The sequence below is a fragment of the Phodopus roborovskii genome, unplaced genomic scaffold (assembly GCF_943737965.1).
Source record: "Phodopus roborovskii unplaced genomic scaffold, PHOROB, whole genome shotgun sequence".
NCBI classification, from domain to species: Eukaryota; Metazoa; Chordata; class Mammalia; order Rodentia; family Cricetidae; genus Phodopus; species Phodopus roborovskii.
Window position 1 is genome coordinate 213,576 of NW_026126513.1, and position 23,516 is coordinate 237,091.

Genomic DNA, 23,516 nt, shown 5'->3' on the forward strand with positions numbered 1-23,516 from the left:
ATTGTGTAGCAATCCGCAGGAGCTGGCTCCCGGGCATCATCTTGAGAGTTCCAACAGGTGTTTCCTGCGCAGCTTTGCTAAGTGAATGCTGTTGGGGAGTGTGAAGGTTTCAGAGAGATAGCCCCATAGGCTCATATATCTGAATGTTTGGTCCTGAGCTGGTGGTGTTTAGGAATGATCAGTAGGTGTGGCCTTGTCAGAAGAGGTGTGCCACTGGTGGTAGGCTTTGGAATCTCAAAGTCCAAGGCAGACCCAGTCTCTCACTCTCCCAGTCTCTTGTTAGTCAGATGTAAGCTCTCACCTACTGCTTCAAGGACATGCCTGACTGTTTGCTACTATTCTACTATGTTCTCAACCATGATCATCATTGCTCAACCTCTGAAACTGTAAACAAACTGGCAAATAAATGCTCTTTTCCATAAGGTGTCTCGATCATGGTGTCTCTTACAGCAATAGAACAGTTATAGCCCAGAAGTTAACCTAAACTCTCTGAAATATGGACTAAGGAGAGGAGGATTCTAAAGTTGTGGAGTGAGAGTGAACCATATTTTTAAAGACTTCAGTCTATGTTCCTCATTTAGTCATAAATTTGTGAGGGAAGAGCAGAAGACTGATGAAAATTTTAAATCACTAAGCTTTGTAAGAAACCTCAGTAGAGATAAATCTCACGTCTTGAATCTCCTGGAGCTGTTGTCTGTGAGAGGTCTTCCAATTAGTGAGAGAACTGTATTTCTAGGGATCAAAGCTTGCATTATCTCTGGAAATGACTTCAACCCTATCTTGTCAGAAAATCCACAGATTCCTAGGCTTCTAGGAATTTGACCTGAGTTTTGTTGCTGTTTTTCAGAAGACTCTGTAAACCCCACATAGAGAAGTCACCATCCCTCCCTCACAGGGCCACTCCCCTCCGCCCTCCTGCACCTTGGTTTGTGTGCAGCTTCCCCTGCATCTCCCTCACTGTGTCACTCAGAGCACAGTAGTACAGGGCAGAGTCTGACAGCTGCACTGAGGACTTCTGCAGGTGGAAGGAGCTGCGGCTCTTATGGAGGGTGGCGTGGAACCCTTGCTGCTCTGTCCTCTTGTTGTCTGTGAGGCTCTTCAGGAGGAGCTGAGGGGTTTTATTGAGATATTGTATGTACCAGAAAACCACAGGAGCTGAATCAGTAGTCTGATAAGTGCAGTTCAGCATCAACAGTGACCCCTCTGTGACCGTAACCAGGTCCCCTGTCTGGATCACTAAGTCTCCATTGGTTTTTCCTGAAAATCAATCAATAAGAAGGAATCACTTTTCTATGTGGGGAAGAAGGTAAAGACTCCCACAGCTGTAAGAAAATTTCATCATCAACACGTAGGTAAATGTAACTCACTGAAAATCAAGAAGATCAGCAGAACTGAGCAGGTGTCAGGAAGCATGTTCTCAGAAGACAGTGACACTTGGTTCTTGAGTTCACCAAACTCACAGAACAAGTCTCCTCAGAACCTTATTGCAACTCCTCAATCATAAACAAGGACCTCCTTCTGCACAGTGACAGTCTGTCTTGTGAAGCCATCACCTGATGAGACAATAACCACATCTGAATAGTCAGTGCCTTCTGCTGGTTTCCCCTCAATTTGAACCACAGATGTCTGCAAAACACATTATGAATAAACTGGAAACCTTTCCCAAATGAGCGAGTCTCAGGTCCACAGTGAATGCCTGCACCAGGGTTACTGAATTATGTGTATCCTGTGTTATTTAAGGTGATGAATGTACATAAAAGAATACACTCACGCACACAGAGAGAGAGAGAGGAAGAGAGAGATAGCGAGCCCTCGTATAATTTATTTACTTTTTCCTCATTTTATTGTTTTTGAGAATGTTGTGCGATGCATTTTTATTATCCTCCCCTGATCCCTCTGCTCCTTATAGATGCACCCACTGTTCATTACCAACCCAGTTTTGTGCTACCCCCCCCCACAATAAAGAAACTCTGGTTGACATTACAGGTTGTAGTGCCCAAATATTCTTAGATGTAAAACCTTAAGAGGATATATATATATATATATATATATATATATATATATATATATATATATATCCAGGTCTGCACCATTAAATAAACCTAAATCTCCTTCCCAGCTGCTACCATCTGCCAATAGCTTCTTAGCTAAGTGTGGTAATGCCCAGCTTCCCTCTTCTTACTGGAACTGTGTCTGGCTTGATCCTTTGCAAGTCTTATGTATATCTCTGTGAGTTCATGTGTGCAGTTGCCCTGCTGTATCCAGAAGATGCTGTCTCCTTGTAGTCATCACCCACCTATGGCTCTCACAGTCTTTCCACTCCTTCTTCTTCAGTGACCTCTGACCTTGGGAAGATGGTGTGTGATAGAATTGTCCAATCTGGGGCTGACTGTGCTATAGCCTTTTCTCCGCAGCACAGTGATTTCTGGGTCCTTGACAATCACCACATGTTGCATCAAGAAGCTTCTCTGAAAAAGACTGACTGATGAACCAATGTGAGTTTATAGCAAAAATTTATTAGGAGTTGATCTAATAATGCATCCATTTATCAGAGTAATAGTCATGGGTTCTCTCTGAGGGTTTATGTCTTGTCTAGTCACAAGTTCTTAGTCCCCAAAATGGTGCCACATATGGGTTCCAGCTTATGAAGTAGACCTTAAATTGAATCAGAAGTTAGTTGGTTACTCCCATGACATTTGTGCCACTATTGAGCTAATGGACACGTCTGCAAGACTGTGGCTCATGGGGTTCAGAAACCAGAAAGACTGACAATTCATCTTTTCCTCCAGCAGGATACATAGCACATTCTAGCACTATGAAAGCTATCCACTAAGCATGACGTGCCAAGGGGAGTATCAGTTTAATTTCTCCATCTTCGTTGACTTATTAAATAGGTTCTTACCATCAAGTTTCAAAGGGTGATCAACAGTATTTACAATAACTCATGATAAAGAGAAGTATATGGGCCAAACTAGTAAACAGGAAATAATCTACTCCTGGCACTTAGCTTTTTATTTGTTAACATGTGTTATCTAATAGTGGCATTGTTGCCCCATTACAGGGTAATTCAACTGAAACTCTTTATGTGCATGTGTGTGTGTACCAATGAAGCCAGAGTGGTCACTGAATCCCCTAGGACAAGACATACATGATGTGAGCTGACGCAGGAGTGTTGGGGACTGAATTGTTTTTATCCAAGAACAGTGCATGCTCTTAGTCACCAAACAAACTCTCCAGTCCCAACCAGGGATAATTAATGAGGCAAGTTATTAATATGCTTTCTAGGGAAGGAATAGAACAGAGCAAATCATCCCAACTGTGTCAGCATGGGATGTAGGCAGAGGTGCAGCTTTGGCATAAACATGTCCTGATTAGGCCTTGAAATTGTACAGGTCTAGCAGTAGCAGGAGGCCTATTGATGGTGAAATGACTCACCAGCCCTGTTTTATATGGCCAAGCTTCACTCAACAGGGTGAAGAAGTTTATCAGTTTTGTTAAGGATGAGGCCCCTCCCCTTTACCTGCCTGCCTATCAGTAAATATATTTAACTCTTGGTCCCTCTTGTCAATGGCAATATTTACTTTTCCACTGTTTCTCTGTCATATTTAAATTTACTATGACTAGCAGTGCAAGGCCTCTGCCTGAATCCTGTATGGCCTGTTGTAGGACAGATATGGATGTTTTGTGACTGCAGTTCTTGGTGACATTTTCAGCTTCCTAGATACTTGAGGCCTGAGGATTCTCTTCTCCTTATAGGCTGTTCACCTCTAGACAGAGACACAGGCTAGAGAGCAGAAGTCAACTTTCCAAGTGCATTTCCGTATTATCAAGAAGATCTGCCCTCTTCAATAATGCAACCTCTAAATGTAGATGTCCGTATTCCCATTACTAATAGAGAGAAATCACCAGCTGTTTGTAGTCATATAGTCACCAGAACTCCAAGAATTTGTACATTCTCTGTTTTATCACAGGGGATTAGGGTCTGGACCCTGATTTGGAGCTGTTTCTAAAAAAGAAAAGTTACTTTTCTTTGCTGAGTGTGTATCTAGTTTTTTTTTTTTTCCAAAGCCATGGCTTTTAAAATAACTAGCCAGAGGAGAAGCTCAGTACACACACACACACACACACACACACACACACACACACACACACACACACACGGCAACAGGGAGGGGTGGCAGGGCTGAAAACCAAGTACCACCATCTTGCCATCTATCATCTGGTGTTTGCTACCTGATATTGCAATTTGACATGGTATGAGATATCTGAGGGTCCAGAGCTAATTCAGAAGAAATTACAAAGGTTTTCCATTATTTTTCCTGTCTTAGAACAGATTAAGAGCTAACAGTTCAATTCATTAAGACATAAATGAGGAAAGAGTTTTATATAGATCCTGGGAATACAGAGCTTGGGGCTTTGCTTTGTTGGTTGATTGAATGTTTTCTAGTTTTTTGTTTTGTTTTGTTTTATTTTTTTTTAATTTTTATTTTTTGGTGGTAGGTCCTTTCACAACCCAGTTGTACATGACCAATGGACCTGATTCCATACACCGACTTTCACTAAAGATTGACCTAGGATAGTGATCTGAGTTTGTGATCTCCTATCAATGAAGGTAAAAGATGTGAACTCTTGTGTGTGCAAAGCCAAGGCAATCTTTATTAAGAGAGCAATAGGAGAGTGAGGAATTAAGGAACAGTGAGAGAAATTTTGGAGAGAGAAAGATTTCAGAGAGGAGAGAGCTGTCAACCTCCTTGTCTAGAGTCTTTATAGGGCAATGGAAAATATTTGACCACTGCTGATAAAATTGGATGTAATTATTTTGGGATTGCTAAGTTTTTTGGGTATTCACAGGTTGAACCAATGGAAGCTAGGCATGTTCCATGTTGAGAGATGATCATGTGATATTCAGGTACTGCCCACCCAATTAGAGATGGTTTAAGTCTTCTTCTAACCACCTCTCACTTGGGCTTTCTTGAATGCTGACCTTGGCTGCCTTATAGCTGATAATCATAGACTGGTATTGATTCTTCTGCCTTTCAGGCATCTCTAGTGCTGGTAAATATATTAAACTTGTATCCTCATAGACAGCAAGAAATATCTTTGTGAAGCACAGAGAATATTGTGAGACTGCAAAAAGAAAATTGAGTTGAATCTGCACAGAGTTCAGCAAGGTGAAACCTCATGGAAACCAAAATATACATGAAAACTTTGACACAGGCTCCAAGCAGTACAAAGGATTCTGCCATGGGATCAGCAGGGCCAGGGCCAGTGTTTTCACCTGGATCCCTAAAGAAATTCACAGAGGAAAGTGAAGATCTGAGAATCCATCCATGGTGCAATTGTCTTGAACCAACACTGATAATCTGATCATCCAAATGTAGAGTCCAAGTTTTTTTCCAGCTGCAAAGAAGAAATGTGATTGAGTTCAAACAAGAGCCAGCAATCAGATCAGTGTTACTCTTAACCTTGGTCAAAGTTTTCTTTTCAGTGAGTTGATGCAGAGATGCACAGCCACCCAATGTATTGAGAATAAGGGTTGAGTGTCCAAACTTAAATGTGATATCTGTATCAGCCCTCCCAAAGCTAGGAAAACATAAGAAACAAGTGGACTGAAAACATGTAGACTCCTAAGGATAAGGAGAATGTTCAACGTGCTGAGAAAAAGAGAGTTGAGTGCTCAGCCATAGATGAAACACCTCTACCAGCTCTCCACCCCAGCAAATCTTAGGCAACATCTTGGAAGAAATGTGAAAAACAAAACAAAACCATAAATTCTAGAAGATGGGGAGGAGATTTTCAAGACTGTGGTTACTTGTACCAGACATGCACAAATCAAGAGAGCTTAAAATTCAAACATGGAAGTGAAAGGTTCGTCTGAGGTTCCTGTGCTTGCAGGACAATTGATGGCTGTTGGCACAGGAGAGTCATTTTTCTTTAGGAACGTGGCCACTTTAGGATGCTCATGTAACAGTACATGATTCCACACCCATAAGCATAGAGGCAACACTAATAGGATTCAGTATGTTATGGGGGGAAAGGATGAGAAGGAATAGGAGACATGAAGTTTAAAGACCTGTGTATTCGGGATGAGATATTTTCATAAACTAAACATCTTTCAAATAGAGCATGCTCCAGTTCAGGCCTTGCTGGGTCCCAGTGGTTTGGGTACAGGCTGCAGGTGACTGGGGAGCACTGTGTGTTCACTGCACACAGGTAGACAGCTGAGTCATTGGGCTGGGAGTCTCTGATGTGCAGAGAAACATGCAGGCTGCCTTTATTGAGGTGAACTGTGAATCTGCCTTCTTCCTTTTCACCATTGGAGAAGATGGACATGAGAAACTCAGGGCCTTTCCCAGGATGCTGTCTGTACCACGAGAAGTACTGGGAAGCACTATCGCTGAAAGTGCAGTTGAGAGAGGCCATGGCTCCCTCTGGGACACTGAGAGATTCAGGAGTCTGCTGCACCTTCTGCTGGCTGCTCACACCTGTGCAGAAAGACAAAGGTCAGACACACAGTTGTGGATGCATATGGAGGCTTATACCCTAAAATGGCATTTCCATGGGCCTCCATGGCTTAACTAGAAATGAAAACATCTGTGTTTCTAACTCTATTCTAAAGTAGACAACAACTTCACATATGACACCTTATATCCAGAAGAGATGCCCAAACTCACAATTATACTGCAGCCACAGGAACACCAGTGAAACCCTCCAGAATTTCATCATTTTCCCTTCTGTCTTCACTGAGGATCCAGAGTTTAATTCTAGAAAAAAAAATAGTTTCACATTTGTAATGCTTCCCCTTCAGGAAACATCAAGACTCTGTGCCACCAAGTAGGAAACAAAGCTCTTTTCACCAGCAAACCCCTCCCACCAAACTCTCTCACTCAAAACAACTTGAGAGGTTCCCCATGTCTCTGAAAAGAGACTGCCATCTGGTGGATACTTACAGTGACAAAACATTTAATAAAAATAAACACCCATTTTTTTTAAAAAAATATTATCTACATACCAATCCCAGTTCCCTCTCCCTTCCATTCTCCCACTCCCCCCCCCCCACTTTTTCTCCATCCCATCCTGCATCCACTTCTCAGAGAGGACAAAGCTTCCCATGGGGAATTACACATCTGTCACATCGCTTGAGACAGGACCAAGGTCCTTAGCTGTATCTAGGCTGATCAAAATACCCATAGGAGATGGGCTTCAAAAAGCCAGTCCATGGACTAGGGATAAATACTGGTTCCACTGCTAGTGGTCCCACAAAGTGCCCAAGGCACTCAACTGTCACCCACATTCAGAGGATCTAGTTTGCTCTTATGCAGGTTCTCCAGCTATCAGTGCAGAGTCAATGAGTGCCCAACTGCTCTGGTTATCTGATTCTGTGGGTTTACCCATCATGATCTTAAGCCCGTTGCTCACACCAATCCTCTCTACAACTTGACTCCAGGAATTCGGCACAGTGCTTAGCTGTGGATTCTGCATCTGCTTCCATCAGTTACTGGATGAATGTTCAATGATAGCAATTAAGGTAGTCATCAATCTGATTATAGAAGGGCAATTAAGATACCCTCTCCATGAAGGAGCAAGGAGGGGAGGAACAGACAAGAGAAAAGAGAGAGAAAGAGAGAGACAAAGAGAGAGAGATACCATGAAAGAGGGAGCCATTATAGGTTTGAGGAGAAAACTGAACCTAGAGAAATGTGAAGAGACCTGTAAGACTGACCCCAACTAACAATTTGAACAACAGTGGAAAGGCTAACCATAAATGCCCTTCTCTGATAATGAGACTGATGACTAACTTATCCACCATTATAGAGCCCTCATATAGTAGCTGATGGAAGCAGAGTCAGACACCCACAGCTAAACACTGAGCAGAATCCAGATGCAGAGGGGTAGGACAAGATCAGGCCACAGACCTGCACAAGGAGGAGCTAACGGGCCCCCAGACTGATAGTTGGGAATCCAGCATTGAACCAACTCAGATCCCCTGGACATGGGTCTCAGTTAGATGGTCTGGGCATTCTAAGGGACCTCTGACTAAGGGAACCAGGATGTATCCCTGGTGTACAAAAGGACTTTGGGAGCACATTCCCCATGGAGGGATACTCCCTTAACCTACAGGCAGGAGGGAGAGCCTAGTCCCTACTCCAAATAACTTGACAGATTTTGAGGACCCCTCCTGGAAGAAATCACCCTACCTGTGGAGTGGGGGGGGGGCAATGGGAGAGTGGTCGGGCCAAGGAAGGGTGGGGCAGAAAGAGGGAGGAAGGGAGAGGGAACTGGGATCGATATGTAAAATAAGAAAAAAAAAATACCCTCTCCACTACTGCTTAGATTCTTAGCTTGGATCATCCTTATGCATTGATGGGGATTTGCCTAGTGCTAGGTTTCTCAACAACCCCATAAAACTCCCCCTATCAAGATATACTCATTCCTTGCCCCCCTTTTCTTCCCTGAACTAGACTTTCCCGATCCCTCATATTCTCCTCACTCAAGCTCTTCTCCACTCCCTACTCTCCTATCACCCTTGCTCCATCCTCATGCTCCAAATTTACTTAGGAGATGTCTATTTCCCCTTACCAGGGGTGTGGGGTGGTGGTGATCCATAAATGTGTCTCTTGGGATCTTCCTTGTTGCCTAGCTTTTCTGGGGTTGTGAATAATATGCTGGTTTGATACAAGCAGTTTTCCCTCTAGAGTGGTTCCACAGCCACATCTGCTTCAAATAACAGAGGTGCTGTATTAGATATAAAGCTATTGGCCTGTTAATAATGTTTCTTATTGGTTAGCTCTGTCTTAAATATTAATCAATTTCTATTAATCTAAGTATTTCCACATGGTCTTATCTTACCAGAGAGAGGGTCCGGACCTCTTTCTCTCAAATCTCTACATCTTGACACTTCTCTCCTACATCTCCCAGAAAACTCCTTGTCTCCTAGTCCCACCTATCTTGCTTTCCTATTGGCCAACAGGGCTTTGTTCATTAACCAATAAAAGAAATATATTTACAGAATAACATCTCCAATCACTGGTTATCCTTTGTTTTATGTTCAATGTCCACCTATGAGTAAGTACACACCTTGTTTTCTTTTTGTGTCTAGAGTAGAGGAGAGAGGTGAACTGAGGTTGGTATCTAAAATGAATAAATTATTTTAAAAATGGGATCAACTAAATAAGACCTGCAAAATGAGATTGCCAACTGACATATCAACACAGATATGAAAAATCTCATAAGGTCCCTCCTATTTGACTGTTGAAAGAGGGGAAATCAAATTTCCCTAGAGATAAAACTTTTGATTGGCTATCCAATTCCAAGAGATCACTCTATACACATGCACATAGGAGCAACACTAAATGGATTTAGACAGATGTGTGTGTGTGTGTGTGTGTGTGTGTGGGTGTGTAACAGTAATTAAAGAAGAAGACATGAATTTAGAGATGCAGTAAGAAAATGTGGGAGGAGTTAAAGGAAGATCAAGTAGAAATTATGTAAGTATTGTACACATGTATGGAATTCTCAAAATGTTTAAATTAGAATTAATAATTACTCTCGGAAAAAGGTTAACACAGGAAAGAAGGAAGACTGGATAATTTTCCTTACTTTAATTTTATCTAAGGAACATGGATTGTGCCAAAATGCCAAAGCAATATGTGGGGTAGAGGTGGGGATTCTACAGGTCTTCTGAAGAACTGTACCCAGTATGGCCAGATGTGTTTTAGATTCTCTCCTCAGCTCATTAGCACACACACATTCTTAGGAGTGTTTTCCTTCTTAATAAGCTAATTCTCTTTCCATTTTTAAGTATGTAACTCTGGTGCAAGCCTTTTTCCTGGGACACAGAACTATGATATTGGCTGCTATCTGCATGCAGATCTATGGCTTAGCATTTCTAAACAAATTTCCTTGACATTCTCCACTTTCTTATTTCTCTGACCTCTGTGGTGACTGAAAAGGCTAATATTTCTCTACTTTCTCACCTAAAGATAGCTGTCAGACTTTTCATTTTCTGCTTTCCTATATTGTTGTTTTTCTCTCAAAGAAATCTATTAAAATTGTTCTCAAGCTTTCTTTTCAAATTGTTTTAAAGTAGTCTTTCTAATGAGATTAATAAGCCCCAAAGGGAAATTTTGTTCCATGGTCAGTGTTACATACTACACTGTCCCTTGTATCTTCTTGAAGCCTCTAGGAGCAGGTTTTGGTGCTGGATGTAAGTATCTGTGGAGCAAGGAGCACCTACCACACAGATGTAGGAGGCAATGTTTTCTACTGGGGAGGCTGTGATATGCAGGGTGCTTTTGCTGAGCATTTGTATTCACAGTTGCTGAGTATGTTCCATTTGACTTTTTGTTCTCTCTTTGAATCATGACTGCCAGGGACACAAGACCTCTATCTGTGTCTTGTCTGTACCACCTGAAGTTTTTAACAGTGTAATTGCATTGATGGAGCTCTCTCCCTACAGGACAGCCAGGGAATGGGGACTCTGCTCCACTTGGGTCTTACCTGCAACCCCTATTCAGAAAACAGAGTGAAATTCAGAAATCAACCATCCACACTTAGTGTTTATAGTTTATATCCTTTACTCTCCACGTGAATCTTGGGTGACCTAGGAAAAGGCATATTTTGCTCTCTACACCCATCCCAAAGAATTACATCCCCGTCCCATCCCCCATCCACTACCCAGGGAGGGTGAGGCCTTCAATGAGGGATAATCAAAGTCTTTCAAATCATTTGGCTTAGGGCCTAGGCCCTCCCCTGTGTCTCTAGGCTAAGGAGCTATCCATCCATGGGAAATGGGCCCCAGAATTCTGTTCCTGTACTTGGGATACATCCTGGTTCCATTGTCAGGGATACCATATACATCCCAGGCCTTCTGTCTGAGACCCATATTCAGAAGGTGTGGGTCAGTCTCATACTGGTTCCCCAGCTATCAGTCTGAGGTTCATGAGCTCCACCTTGTTCAGGTCATCTGATTCCATGGGTTTCTCCAGCGGGTACTTTTACCACCAGAACTGAGAGCTGTGCTCAGTGCCTTGGTCTATGCTGCCATCATGAGCATGCTGGCACGTTGGAGATGTGGTCACTGCCATTGCCAGCTCTCATACACACCATATAGTTGTTAGCAGAGCTCTTTAAAAACCTTGTGGGTTTTTGCCGTTTATGCTGAGTCAGGAAATCTCCAATAAAGGAGCTGCACAAGTCTCTGCTTGACTCTAGCAAAACAGAGTACAACCAAAAAACTGCTGCTACCAACAAGTCTTGCTTGTCTCTGTTCTTTTGTTTTTAAAATCCCTTTTAAGCCTTTGTCAAGTATTAAATGTACGTTCTCAGCCCCACGTTGGGTGCCATTTTTGTTATGAGTTATTTTTCCTCCACTGGTCTGGTCCTACCACTGTGCCAGCCACAAATAACACACAGTGCAGTCCTGGGACAAGGCTGGCAGGGAAACCTACTCTAATAATGTTGCCTGATAAATCAAAAGGAAACTAGAATAATCCACTCATACAAGACGAAACAGAGTTGTGGGAGAGAGTTACAAGAGGCAGAGACAGTATGATCACTGCTTTGGTGACAGTGTGGTTAGGCCAGATTGTTAATCTAACACTAAATCTCACTGTAAAATAGATGGATTTCCTGTGATCATTTGAAGGATTTAAGAGGAAAATGACAGTTGGGCATAGTGACTTGTGCCTTTAATGTCAACACCTGCAATGCAGAGGCAGGTGTATCTTTGTGAGTTTGAGGCAAGCCTGATCTACAGAGAGTTCCTGAATAGTCAGGGCACCTCAAAACAAGGAAAATAAAAAGAAAGACAGTGTGTGTGTGTGTATGTGTGTGGGGGGGGGGGAGAGGGAGATGTGACAAGGTTTTCACCAAATAGAAGAAATGCTATCTGATTCACCTAGAATGTGAGCTGTCTTCTGCACAATGAGTGTCCCTCCCATCAGCTCTCCATGTTGCTGTTTGCAAGTGAGACCCTGCAGTTTCTCCCTGTCTTTAAGAATTCCTCAGGTTTTGTGAGGAAAGGCTTAAAGCTTTCTGTCACTTTCCTACCAGACTGTTAGGTCACATTATGCAGTTGTCTCTCCAGCACATTTCATTATCTAAAGATAGACAAGGTTTAAACGTGGCTCAGTGGCAGACCCCTTGCCTGGCACGGACAAGGCTCTGGGTTGGTCCCCAGCACTGCAGGAAAATAACTTAAGAATACTGTCGCAAAGACCACTTCATTCTTCTACTGATTTGAGAAGTGATGTGGCCTGGCATGAGAACTGTTACAGGATTTTCACAGCAGAGAAGTGTAAGGCCACACAACACAGGGTGTGCTGAAGACAGATGGATTTCAGAGGCAGATGCTCAGCACCCAGGCAGCCTGCTGCCTCTCAGTTTGTGCTCAGCTCCCCCTGCAGTTTCTGTCACTGTGTCACCCAAAGCACAGTAGTACTCAGCCGAGTCTGACTCTTGGACTGATGATTTCCGCAAGTGGAAGGAGGTTAATCCTTTATCATGAGTAGCTTCAAAACCTCTGCTGCTTTCCTTCCCGCCAGCTGTAATGACTTTCAGGAGGAGCTGTAGACTTTCTCCAGGATATTGAACATACCAGAAAAGAGCTGGGTACCCTATGCTTGTGATTGAATACGTGCAATTTATTGTCAGGAACTGGCCTTCTGAGAGGGTCACTTGGCCTCCTGCTTGAGTCACTGAGTCTCCATGGGTCCTTCCTACAGTGCAAGGAGAGCAGAGAGAGGGAGAGTGAGTTCTGTGTCACCTGGAGGATAATGCTCTTAGATAACTTAAGGCTAAAGACTTTGTTTTTAAATCACTTACCGAGAATAAGGAGTATTGCAGTCATGAAGCACAGAAAAGAGTCCATTTTTAGTGTATCTAGAAATGGTCTTGATGCTTAGCATGAAGAAAAGTTAACTAAGAGAGAGGAAGGATAAGTCCATTCAGATACAAGTCAAGCAGGAAATGAGCCTGTGTTAGGAAACTGCACCCACTGGTGGACAAGAACTGAACTGAGGATGAATGCTACCCTGTGCCTCCCTCAGATCTTAATAATAAGGCATATGTCAGTCTTTAGGACCTTGTACATGTAAAGACATGTAAAGACAGCTGCCACCTTAACTATCCCAGAATAGCCAAGGTCAATAAAATACATAACAGAACGTGTTGGTGAAGATGTGGGTAAAGTGGACACTTATTCATTATTGATGGTAGTGCAAACTTGTACAGCCACCATGGGAATCAGTGTGGTGATTCCTTGGGAAGATGAGAACAGATGCTATACCACTCTTGGGAATATACCCAAAGGAGCCTACACCTTACTACAGAGGCACTTGCTTATTCATGTTCTTAGATGTCCTATTCATAGTACAGGTGTCTATGAACAGACGATGACAGTGTAGTATATCTACACAGTGGATTAGTGTTACATTGGTAAAAAGAGAAATTATGAAATTTGGAGACAGTTTGACTGAGATGTAAAGAAATAAACTTGATTAAGGTAACCTAGACCCCCTTTAAAAATATAATGCATGTTTTATCTTATATATGGACATCAGCTTTTTAAGCTTTTGATAGGCATGCTACAATATAAATAATCACAAAAGCTGGGTATCAGATAGGGGACTAGGAAAGAGAAACAGGTCATCCAAGGAAGAAGACAGAATATATTACTATAGAAAGACAAAAGGAAAAGAATAAGTAGATTTAATAGGGAGGGGAAGAAGAGAAGGTCAAGGAAGGAATGGAGACAACTTACACTGAAGACTATTTGAAAAACCATACATGAACCTATTGTTGTTAAAGCATCCTAAAATACACACACACACACACACACACACACACACACACACACACACACAGTGTGTGTGTGTGTATGTATGGAATCTAAATGGAGCCACTAAATAATAGGGTAGACAATAACCCAACTAGACATCATACATCACCAAGTAAAACCTACAGTGACGGGAATGGGTTACAACTTCTTGAATCATTGGCTAAAGATGCTCCGTGGAAACTTCTAAGCATTGCAAGCTATTGCCAAGGCTATTTGCTATAATATAATAATAAGGCCCTGTTCCTGAAGACAACACTTACACAGGTTATCGAACATAGAGAAACTCAGCTGTTCCCTAACTAGAACTTGTTTCCTACTGGCTAGCATTCTACTGGAATCTACTTTCCATACCATCAGAGAAGAAAGGCAATAATATCTCCCAGCTACAAACCCTGAGAACTGTGTGACCTGCCTACAAGATATACTAGGGAAATAGTGACACAAACATAGTAATGAACCACGTTTTGATTGGACTTAAAGCACACTCCATGAGATGTAAACCATTCCTTGACACCATTAAAATGGCTAAGAACCTGAGGTTAAGTGGACCTGCAGTTAAGTGGGTCAAGATCTTAGGGGTAAATCTACTACTACTATTCTGCTAAAGGAACATAGCAATAAAATAACTCCTAATAGCATTCTGTTATGCACATAGACCAGTGTGTTACTCAGGCTCCATCAGAAAATCTTTTCCTAGCAGTACATGGTATTTAACATAGATACACACAGCTGGTCATTGTGCAGAAAGCAAGAGACATTGGAGCACTCAGTTCTACCTGGAATTTTTTTTCTAAAGTTGTTCCCTTCAAAGCCTCATGGATCTGTGTGCAATAAGAGGCAGAAAGACTGTAAGAGCCATAGGTGATGAGTGGTGTCTTCCAGACACAACCATCATAATGTACTTATAAACTCAGATACTGTAGCAGTATGCACAAGAGCTACACAGATTCTAGACAGACATGGTCCCAGCACTGACACAGGGAAGTAGACACTGGTTCCCTATCCAAGAAGCTATCTGATATTGATACCTTGTAGGCAAAATGAAAATCAATATCTTCCCATAGAGATTCACTGTGTATATCAACCAAACTCCTGGGTGTATCAACCACACTACCCAGAAATTGTTGCCCAACACAAATTTAACTCAATGGTACTTTTAGAGTTTTGTTTCTTTTGGCCTGTTTATCTGTTTTAATTTTTGTTTGTTTTGTTTGTGGTAGCTGGCTTTTTGGAGCTGCCAAACTCCAAATCATGACAAAGAGACTTATTATTAACATGAATTACCAGTCTTAGCTTATGTTTATTTTTAGCTACCTTTTTTTCTTTAACTTAAATTAACCTGCTTCCCTTCATCTACATTTTGCCTTAGGGATTTTTACCTTTCATCTATTCTGTATGTCCTATTGTCTGGCCACCTGTATGGCCCTGTACATCTCCCTCTCTTTCTCCTTCTTCCTTTCTTCTCTCTTCTTCTGCTCAAGTATAGATTCTTCCCCCTATTTATGCTCTCTGCCCAACAGCGCCACCTATCTCTCCCTGTCTAGCTAATAGCCATTCAACTTTTTACTAGATCAATCAGGTGCCTTAGGCAGGCAATGTAAAACAACAACACATCTTTATATAGTTAAACAAATACAGCATAATTAATGGCAGCATATCCTTACATAATTAAACAAATGCTACACACCTTTATATAATTAAAGTAATACTCCACACGAATTTTGTTATTTTTCATTTTTGTAGGTTATTCTTTAGTTACTTGTGTTTTCTTTGTTCGTTTATGTTTTACAAGAGAGAAAAACAACAAAAGTTGGATGGGTTAGGAGATGAGAAAGATCTGGGAGGATTTGGGGGAGCATTCCAAAATTACATTGTATGAAAAATATTAAATAAAAAAGAATTGGCCAAAGCAAGAACACATCAAAACCAAATCTACTAAACAAAAAGAAATAACAAAATTCAGAGCAAAAATTAATGAAATAGAAACAAAGAAAGCAGTACAAAGAAGAAATGAATTCAACAACTGGCTCTATGTGAAGATAAATATAATTAAGAGACCTCTGGGCTCAAAACAACCCAAATTAACAGACTCAGAAATGAACAGGAAAACATTACAACATACACCAAAGAAATGCAGAACAGAATAAGGGAGTACTTTAAAACCTGTTCTCTATTTATTTAGAAAATATAAGAAGAATGGATAATTATATAGATGCACCCAAACCAAAAACCTTAACCCAAAAAGACACCAAAAATTTAAACATACCGGTAACAAATCAGGGGATGTAAGCCGGAATAAAAGTCCTTGTGACTAAAATTGTCCAGCCCCAGATATACTGAAAAGTGAATTCTTGCAGAATTTCAAACAAGATTAATAACTAATACTACTTAAATTATTTTAAAAATAAAAGTAGGAGGGTACTTCCAAGTTTCTATGAAGACAGTATCATTCTAAAATCAGATAAAGACACAGGAAAAAAGGAAAACTGGCCTATATCCCTGATAAACATTGATCCAAAAATCTTCAGCAAAATACTTGCAAACCTCATGCAGGCTTAAATAAAAATGATGATATATAATGATGCATGTGGCTCTATCACAGAAATGCAGAGATAGCTCAACATGCATGTTAATAATTGTGATAAATCATATATAATTAAAAACAAAGTCCCATGTTCTCAGTACATTCAGAAAGTCCTTGGAAAAAATCCACCATGCTTTCATGATAAAAAGTTCTAGATCAAGTAGTACTGGAAGTAACCCACCTTAACATTTTAAGTGCTGTATGTGAAAAACCCACAGTTAACTTTATCGTAAAGAGTCTACAGTCAATCTCATTAAAGTAAAAAAGGGTGGCCCACCATTCCCACTCTTTGCCAATGTAGAACTTGAAGCACAATCTAGAGACAAAAGGAGACAAGTAAAGGACCACAAGTAGAAAAAGAAGAAGTTAAAGTTCTTCTTTTTGTAAAAGATAGGATACTATGCATAGAAGATTGCAAATATTTTAGAGATGATTAACAACTTCAGTAAAATGGCAATATACAAAATCATCTAACAAATCGATAGTCTTTTTATATATCAATGGTATGTATGCTGAGAAAGAGTTTGGGAAACACTTCCATTCACAGTGGCTACAAAGCAGGTCTACGAGTAAATCTAACCAGGGAGATGAAGGATCCCCTACTCTATAAAGAAATCCTATGTGAAGAAAGAGATTAAGGAAGACAGTAGAATGTGAAAATACATATCATACCATGCTCAGGGATTGCTAAAAATAGAATTGTGACAATTGTCATTCTACCAAAAGGATTTGTAGATTCATTAAACTTTCAATAAAAACCCCTAAAACATTCATCACAGAAATATAAAATCTATATTAAACCACCTAAGGTGTAGGATAGCTTAAGAAATCATCAGCAGAAAGAATAATGCTAGTGATGGGAGCTTACCACACCAGGTTTCATATTCCTAGCAGTTTCAGCATTTCAGGATTCACATTGAGGATCTTGATCCATTTTGAGTTAATTTTTGTGTAGGGTCATAGATATGGGTCCAATTTTGTTCACAGTGATATTAAAAAAAGCTGGTGTCATTACAGAAACAAATACATAGAGCAGTGGAACAAAATAGAAGACTGAAACATGGGCACATGTAATTATAGCCACCTGATAGTTAACAAAGATGCCAAAAATACACATTGGAGAAAAGACGGTATCTTCAAAAAAATGGTGATAGGGAAATTGGTTGCCTACATATACAAGAAGGAAATTAGACCCATATCTAGCACCCTGGGAAAAATGAACTCCAAGTGGATCAAAGATCTAAATGTGAAATTTAAAAACAAAAGGAATCTGATGGAAGAAAACACAGTCATTCCTAGAGGTGAAGGTTTAGGAAATGACTTTTTACATGGAATCCTATTTGCCAGGAATTATTGTTAACAATGGACAATAGATATCTAGTAAAACACAAAAGCTTCTGTACAGCTAAGGAAACAATAGAAGAACAAACACCCCACACAGTAGGAAAGAATCCTTTCCAGCTCTACATCTGAAAGAGGAAAATATCCAGAATACATAAACAACTCAAACCAATAATACAACTTTAAAATGAGCCAAGGAACAGAACTGAAGTTTAAAATGAGTCAAGGAACAGAACTGATAGTTTCCCAAAGAAGAAATGGAAAAGGCTAAGAAATCTCTGAAGGATTGTTCAACATCCTTGGCAATTAGGGAAATACAATTCAAATACTGCACAAGTTTGCTTATAGCAGTCTCAACATTCTAGGGTTTATATTATGATCTTTGATCCATTTCGAGTTAACTTTTTAAGAAAGTGATAAGTACAGGTCCAATTTCTTTCTTTTACTATTTTGAGATTTCATCCCCCCCCCCCCCACCAGCCACAATGGTCAAAATCAAGAAAACCACTGACAGCCAATGTGTTTACAAGGATATGGTGAAAGAGAACACACATTCACTTTGGTGGGATTGCAAACTGATGCAACCATTATGAAATTCAGTGTGGTGAATCTTCTAAAAGCTAAAGTACGTTTACCATATAACCCAGCTATGCCACTCCTAGGCATATGCCTGGTGGGCTTGACATCCTACTCCACAAACACTAGTTTGGCCATGTCCATTGCCTCTCTATTCACAATAGCTAGAAACTAGAAACAAACTAAATATCTTTCAACAGATTAATTGCTAATGAAAGTATGTTGCATGTATACATTGGAATACTATTCATCTAAAAAGAAAAATGAAAAGAAAAAGTAAAATTGTGAACTGGCAGGTAAATTGGTGGCTGTAAAAATTAGTATACTAAGTGAAATAACCCAGCATCTGGAAAGACAAATATCATAAATAGGCATTTATTTCTAGATCCCGTTTCTGGATCTTCAGATGTGAAGATAACCTGGAGCAACTGCAGGTACCAGGACAGTAAAAAACAAATCATGGGATGAGTAGTATAAGCTCTTTAGAAGAGAATGGTAGGTGTGGGAACTATGAAGGAGAGATGGGTGACATGGGGGAAGCACTTCACCCGGTGAGGGGGAAAGGGCCACATAGATGGGCAGAGAGGGAGGAGGAACAAACAACACTAATACTTTTTTAAAAAGCCATAGTGAATCATATTATTATATATCTACTTAGAATTGTATATATGCTATTATACATACATATATATATATATATATATATATATATATATATATATATATATTTTAAAGTAATTGTGGCATTTGGTGTAACAATGATTCCCACCAAAAGCAAAACAACAACAAAAATATTGCCACGCATATATCTATCTCCTTTTGAATCCTTAATCAGGGGATTTCATGAGTCCACCCCCCCCGCCCCATCCAAAGTCCAAAGAATGTAGATTATTGTTATTGTCCAGACATTGAAGGAGAGGCTTTAGCTAGTATCAAATTTGCATAAAACTAGCCAACATAACCATAAGCCCTAGATGAGAAACTAGTAATGTCATTTCCCTAAACCAATGTAATTTCCAATTGTATTCTAAACTTGTAGCCTAATATCCACAGATAACTGTAGTTCCCACCCCTTGGGGTGATTAGAATGAGGACAGTCCCCATAGGCTCATAAGTTTAATGGTTTCTTCCCAGTTTATAGACTTGTTTAGGAAGGGTTAGGACATGTGGCCTTGTTGGAAGAGGTGTGTCAATGTGGGGTGGGCTTTCAGGTTTCAAAAACCCTCTCTCTCTCTCTCTCTCTCTCTCTCTCTCTCTCTCTCTCTCTCTCTCTCTCTCTGTCTTTCTCTGTCTGCCTGTACCCCACTTCATGGCTGTTGTCTCAAGATGTAAGATCCCTCCCATCCACTGCTCTAGCACCATGTCTGTCTGCTTGCTGCCATCCTCCCTGTCATGATGATCATGGACTCAACTTTGAAACTATAAGCAAGCCCCCAATTAAATAATTTCTTTCTATTATTTTCTTGTTCATGGTACCTCTTCACATTAGTGCAAAAGAAATGAATATGTAATTAAAACATATTTTTCCAAAAATTTTGTTAGGTATTTTAAATAAAGTTATAATAATAAGCTCTTAGGCAATAATCAAACAAATTAGTCTTTCATCATTTTCAGAGAATAAATGAATATATGTATGTTAGTTTCCATTGCAAATAAACAGCATGACAAATGCTTTACTGCAAGTCAGGATGTAGATGGGGCTCCAACCCCCAATAACAAGTTTGAGAACAGGCTGCAGCTGTCCAGGAACCAGTGTGTGCTTGCTGCACAGAAGTACATGGCTGAGTCTTCAGGCTGCGTGGAAGTGATGTGCAGGGAGAGTTGTTTGGCTTTCTTATCCAATAAAACAGTAAGTCTTTGGTTTTGCTTTCTGTCCACATTTTCAAGAATGCCTATTACAAGGTGGAGACTCCTTCCAGCTTCTTGCTTGTACCAAGGGAAGTATGAGAAAGCACTGCCTGTGTAAGTGCAGTTCATGATGGCACTGCATCCCTCTTGAACACTCAGGGTAGAAGGCTGCTGCTCCACCTTCTCTCCCAGGCTCTCCCCTGCACAAAAAGAAAAAGGAAGCAAGGAGGGAAATCAGAAGTACTATGCTGGATTCTCTTTGTCCATAGTACCTACAAGTATAAAATGGATTTCCCCTGGATATCTAAAAAATATACACCAAATAGTTTCCCTTGACCCCAAATCTCCAACTCACAGTTCATCCACAGACACAAGAATAGGAATAAAGTGTGAACAGATGTCATTGTCTTGGTTCTGCCTGGATCAGTGTAGACTTGCAATCTCTTGCCAAGCCAGTTGTTTATATTTTCAGGTAGTCCTCTTTTCTCTAACAGTTACAGTAGCTTCTCGTGTTATCTACCCAGCCAATAAGAAAACAAATGCTTCAGTTCTTACCTATTCCCCCAGAACACAATGAAATGAGCTTGCCGAACACTTTTCATCAGCTACAGTCTCCTGCCATCTGGTGGCCACATCTCTAATCACTGAATAGGTCCAACAAAGTGACATTAGACCAAAGACTACTTGCAGAGGAAATATGTAGAGATTGGGGGTTGCCTTTTGCATGCTACTAAGTCATTATTAATAATTGGACAGAGATGCATGCTCCTTATGTTATTCATGACCCCAAACTATGTTCATGACTCACTGTAATGAGATAGTCCTTCTGTGGCACTGACCAAGCCCATTGGGGTTGGAGCCATGCAGAGGAAAGGCCTAGTAGTTACTGTTTTGAGGGGAGTGTCAGGCATCACTATGAGTATTACCTTTAAATGAATGACAAATGGCCCCTTTGTTAGGACACTGGCATTGAATTCATATGACGCCTACACTTTCATTTCTAGGAAAAGGCAAATGCCAGCTAGGATGAGAGTAGTTGGCATAGACGTTGCTTGTCCTGGAGTCCTGGATGCTGGGGGATCCTGGTCCATCACACAGCCATCACAGCCAGGTAAAAAGGTCTGAGGTGGATCTGTCCATGCCAACACCTGCACAGGGAACACTTCTTGGGCAGCCAGTTGCCATGGAGAACAGACCCACAGTGTTCTTTTCGTATATCACATTAAGTATTTGTTCCTGCTTTACTCAAGGAAGTTTTAATTAGTTTTTTAGCTAAGTTCCTGAGTATTACAGATCATCTTCACTCATGTTTCCTGTACCTATGAGATTAGTCAGATATAGATGCTTAATCTTCAATCACTTCATAGACATGCAGAACATGGCATTTAAATGTTTTAATATTAGTACTCCATTGACATGAGACACTGTTGCTCCTGACAGCACCGTGCACTTTCCCGAAAATATGTTGGACACTGTTGTTGCTCCTGCTGGAGTTCATTCTCGCCTCAGCTAATGGCCTGTTGGGCAAAGAATTGCCCCCACCTTGACCACTGATTTAGACATGCAGTCCTATGTGCTTGCAGGAGACAAATATAGAAGACTGCTGGACCTTGCCAAGTCAGGGTAAGACAGCCATTCTACCTCCCTGCTGTTGTTGTGGTCTGTCAAGTTCTCTTGGCCTTAGCCAAACCTGGGTGTACCAATGTTGCTGTGAGACCTAGGGTGACTGTCCAGGTGGCTTGCTGTTTCTGTCCTTGCTGCACCTTTTGGAAGTTGTCCATCCGCATTTCCTGTCTACTCTAGTATCGTTATTTTCCTTCTCAGGTCTTGATGAGGTTGAAGATTAAACTATCACAACTATTATTCTCTCTTCCTAGTTAGATATATTAGGTACTAGACTTATGTTTTCCAGCTTAGGATAACTCTATTGTAAATTCCGTTATGCCTTCACCCTAGGACTAGATGTGTAGGTCATTTTGTTCTCGATTTACCTTTTCTTAGAGCACACTTGTTATTCACTGTTTTGTATATAGTTTTGTATTAAGCCTAAATCTTTTCTTTAGACTAAAAGGGGAATTGTAGTGAGATAGTCCTTCTGTGGCACTGACAACGCCCATTGGGGGGTGGAGCCATGGGCGGAAGTGAACAGTGGAAGGAGGTCGGAGAGAGAGCCTGGGAAAAGCTCTCTTGCTGGCAGGACTCAGACAGGAGAGCATCGGTTGGAATTTCCTGGTGTTCATCTGTCTAGGTTGTAAGTTATTTCCCCCTGAATACACATCTATTCAGCCTATTTGTTTATCCTGATCCTTATTTAACCACGATAACTCGCAGTCCATCCACAGTCACAAGAACAACAAAATGTTAATGGATGTCTCTACTGTTCTTCCTGCCTGGGATTAATGTAAACTCATAATCTTCTATTTGCAATCTTTATAAACAAAAGGAAGAGAAATTTTGATTTTCAGTGAACTCTATCACACTTTTTTTCTTCTGGAAAGTGGAGGACTATATAGGATAGGGTATGAGAGGACACAGCAGAAAGTTGGAATGGATGGAGAAACGACTAACACTAAGGACATTTGAAAATTGCATCTCTCTCTCTTTCACTCTGTGTGTGTGTGTGTGTGTGTGTGTGTGTGTAAATTAAGTTATTCTACACAGATAATACTTCTTCCAGAAGACATACATTGCCAAATAACAGTCCCAGTATAGGTATAGGATACATCTCCTGAGGTATAAGTCTAGGAAAGAGATTCACAAAACAGTGTAACCTATTTGACAGTGAAGTTGTTCACCCACAAGAAGTTGATGACAAAACCACTTTGCTGAAGACAACACAGACTTTGGTCACAGGATGTAGAGCAATCAAGCCAGTACTAATCAGGAAACTTCCTCCTTAATGGCCACATCTTACAGTATCAGAAAGTACAACTCAGGCTACTAGGAAAGAAAACTCCACAACTGTCTACACAACATGTGAACCCTGAGAGCTCCCATGATGATTACCATAGCAAGATATGCCCATGGGTGCAAGAATGGTATAAATGTTATGGGAATGGCCAATCCCCCTTTTTGGTTGGATTTCAAGTCTGTTCTGCAGGAGAAAAGTGCATGCCTGTTACTGAAAATCTGGCCAAGAATCTATGTCTGTAGATTTGGTCCCAACAAAAAAATCAACTAGTGTTGTTTTTGCAAAATTGAGATGGTATCAAACTTCCCTCTACTTTCACTATCCATAGATTAGTACAAAAGTCAATCCTAATTATAGAAGCTCTTTTTTTGTTTCTTTCTTTGTTTGTGCAGCAGATAGTGGCTTGCATTAGCCAC

General features: G+C 40.7%; 1 gene segment (V, D, J or C); it reads right to left on the bottom strand.

Moving 5' to 3' along the window:
* Positions 1-889: 889 nt before the first annotated feature.
* Positions 890-1,413, bottom strand: LOC127230559 (T-cell receptor alpha chain V region CTL-F3-like). The segment is given in 2 exon segments: positions 890-1,257; positions 1,368-1,413. Coding segments are annotated over 2 exon segments (414 nt in total).
* Positions 1,414-23,516: the final 22,103 nt, after the last annotated feature.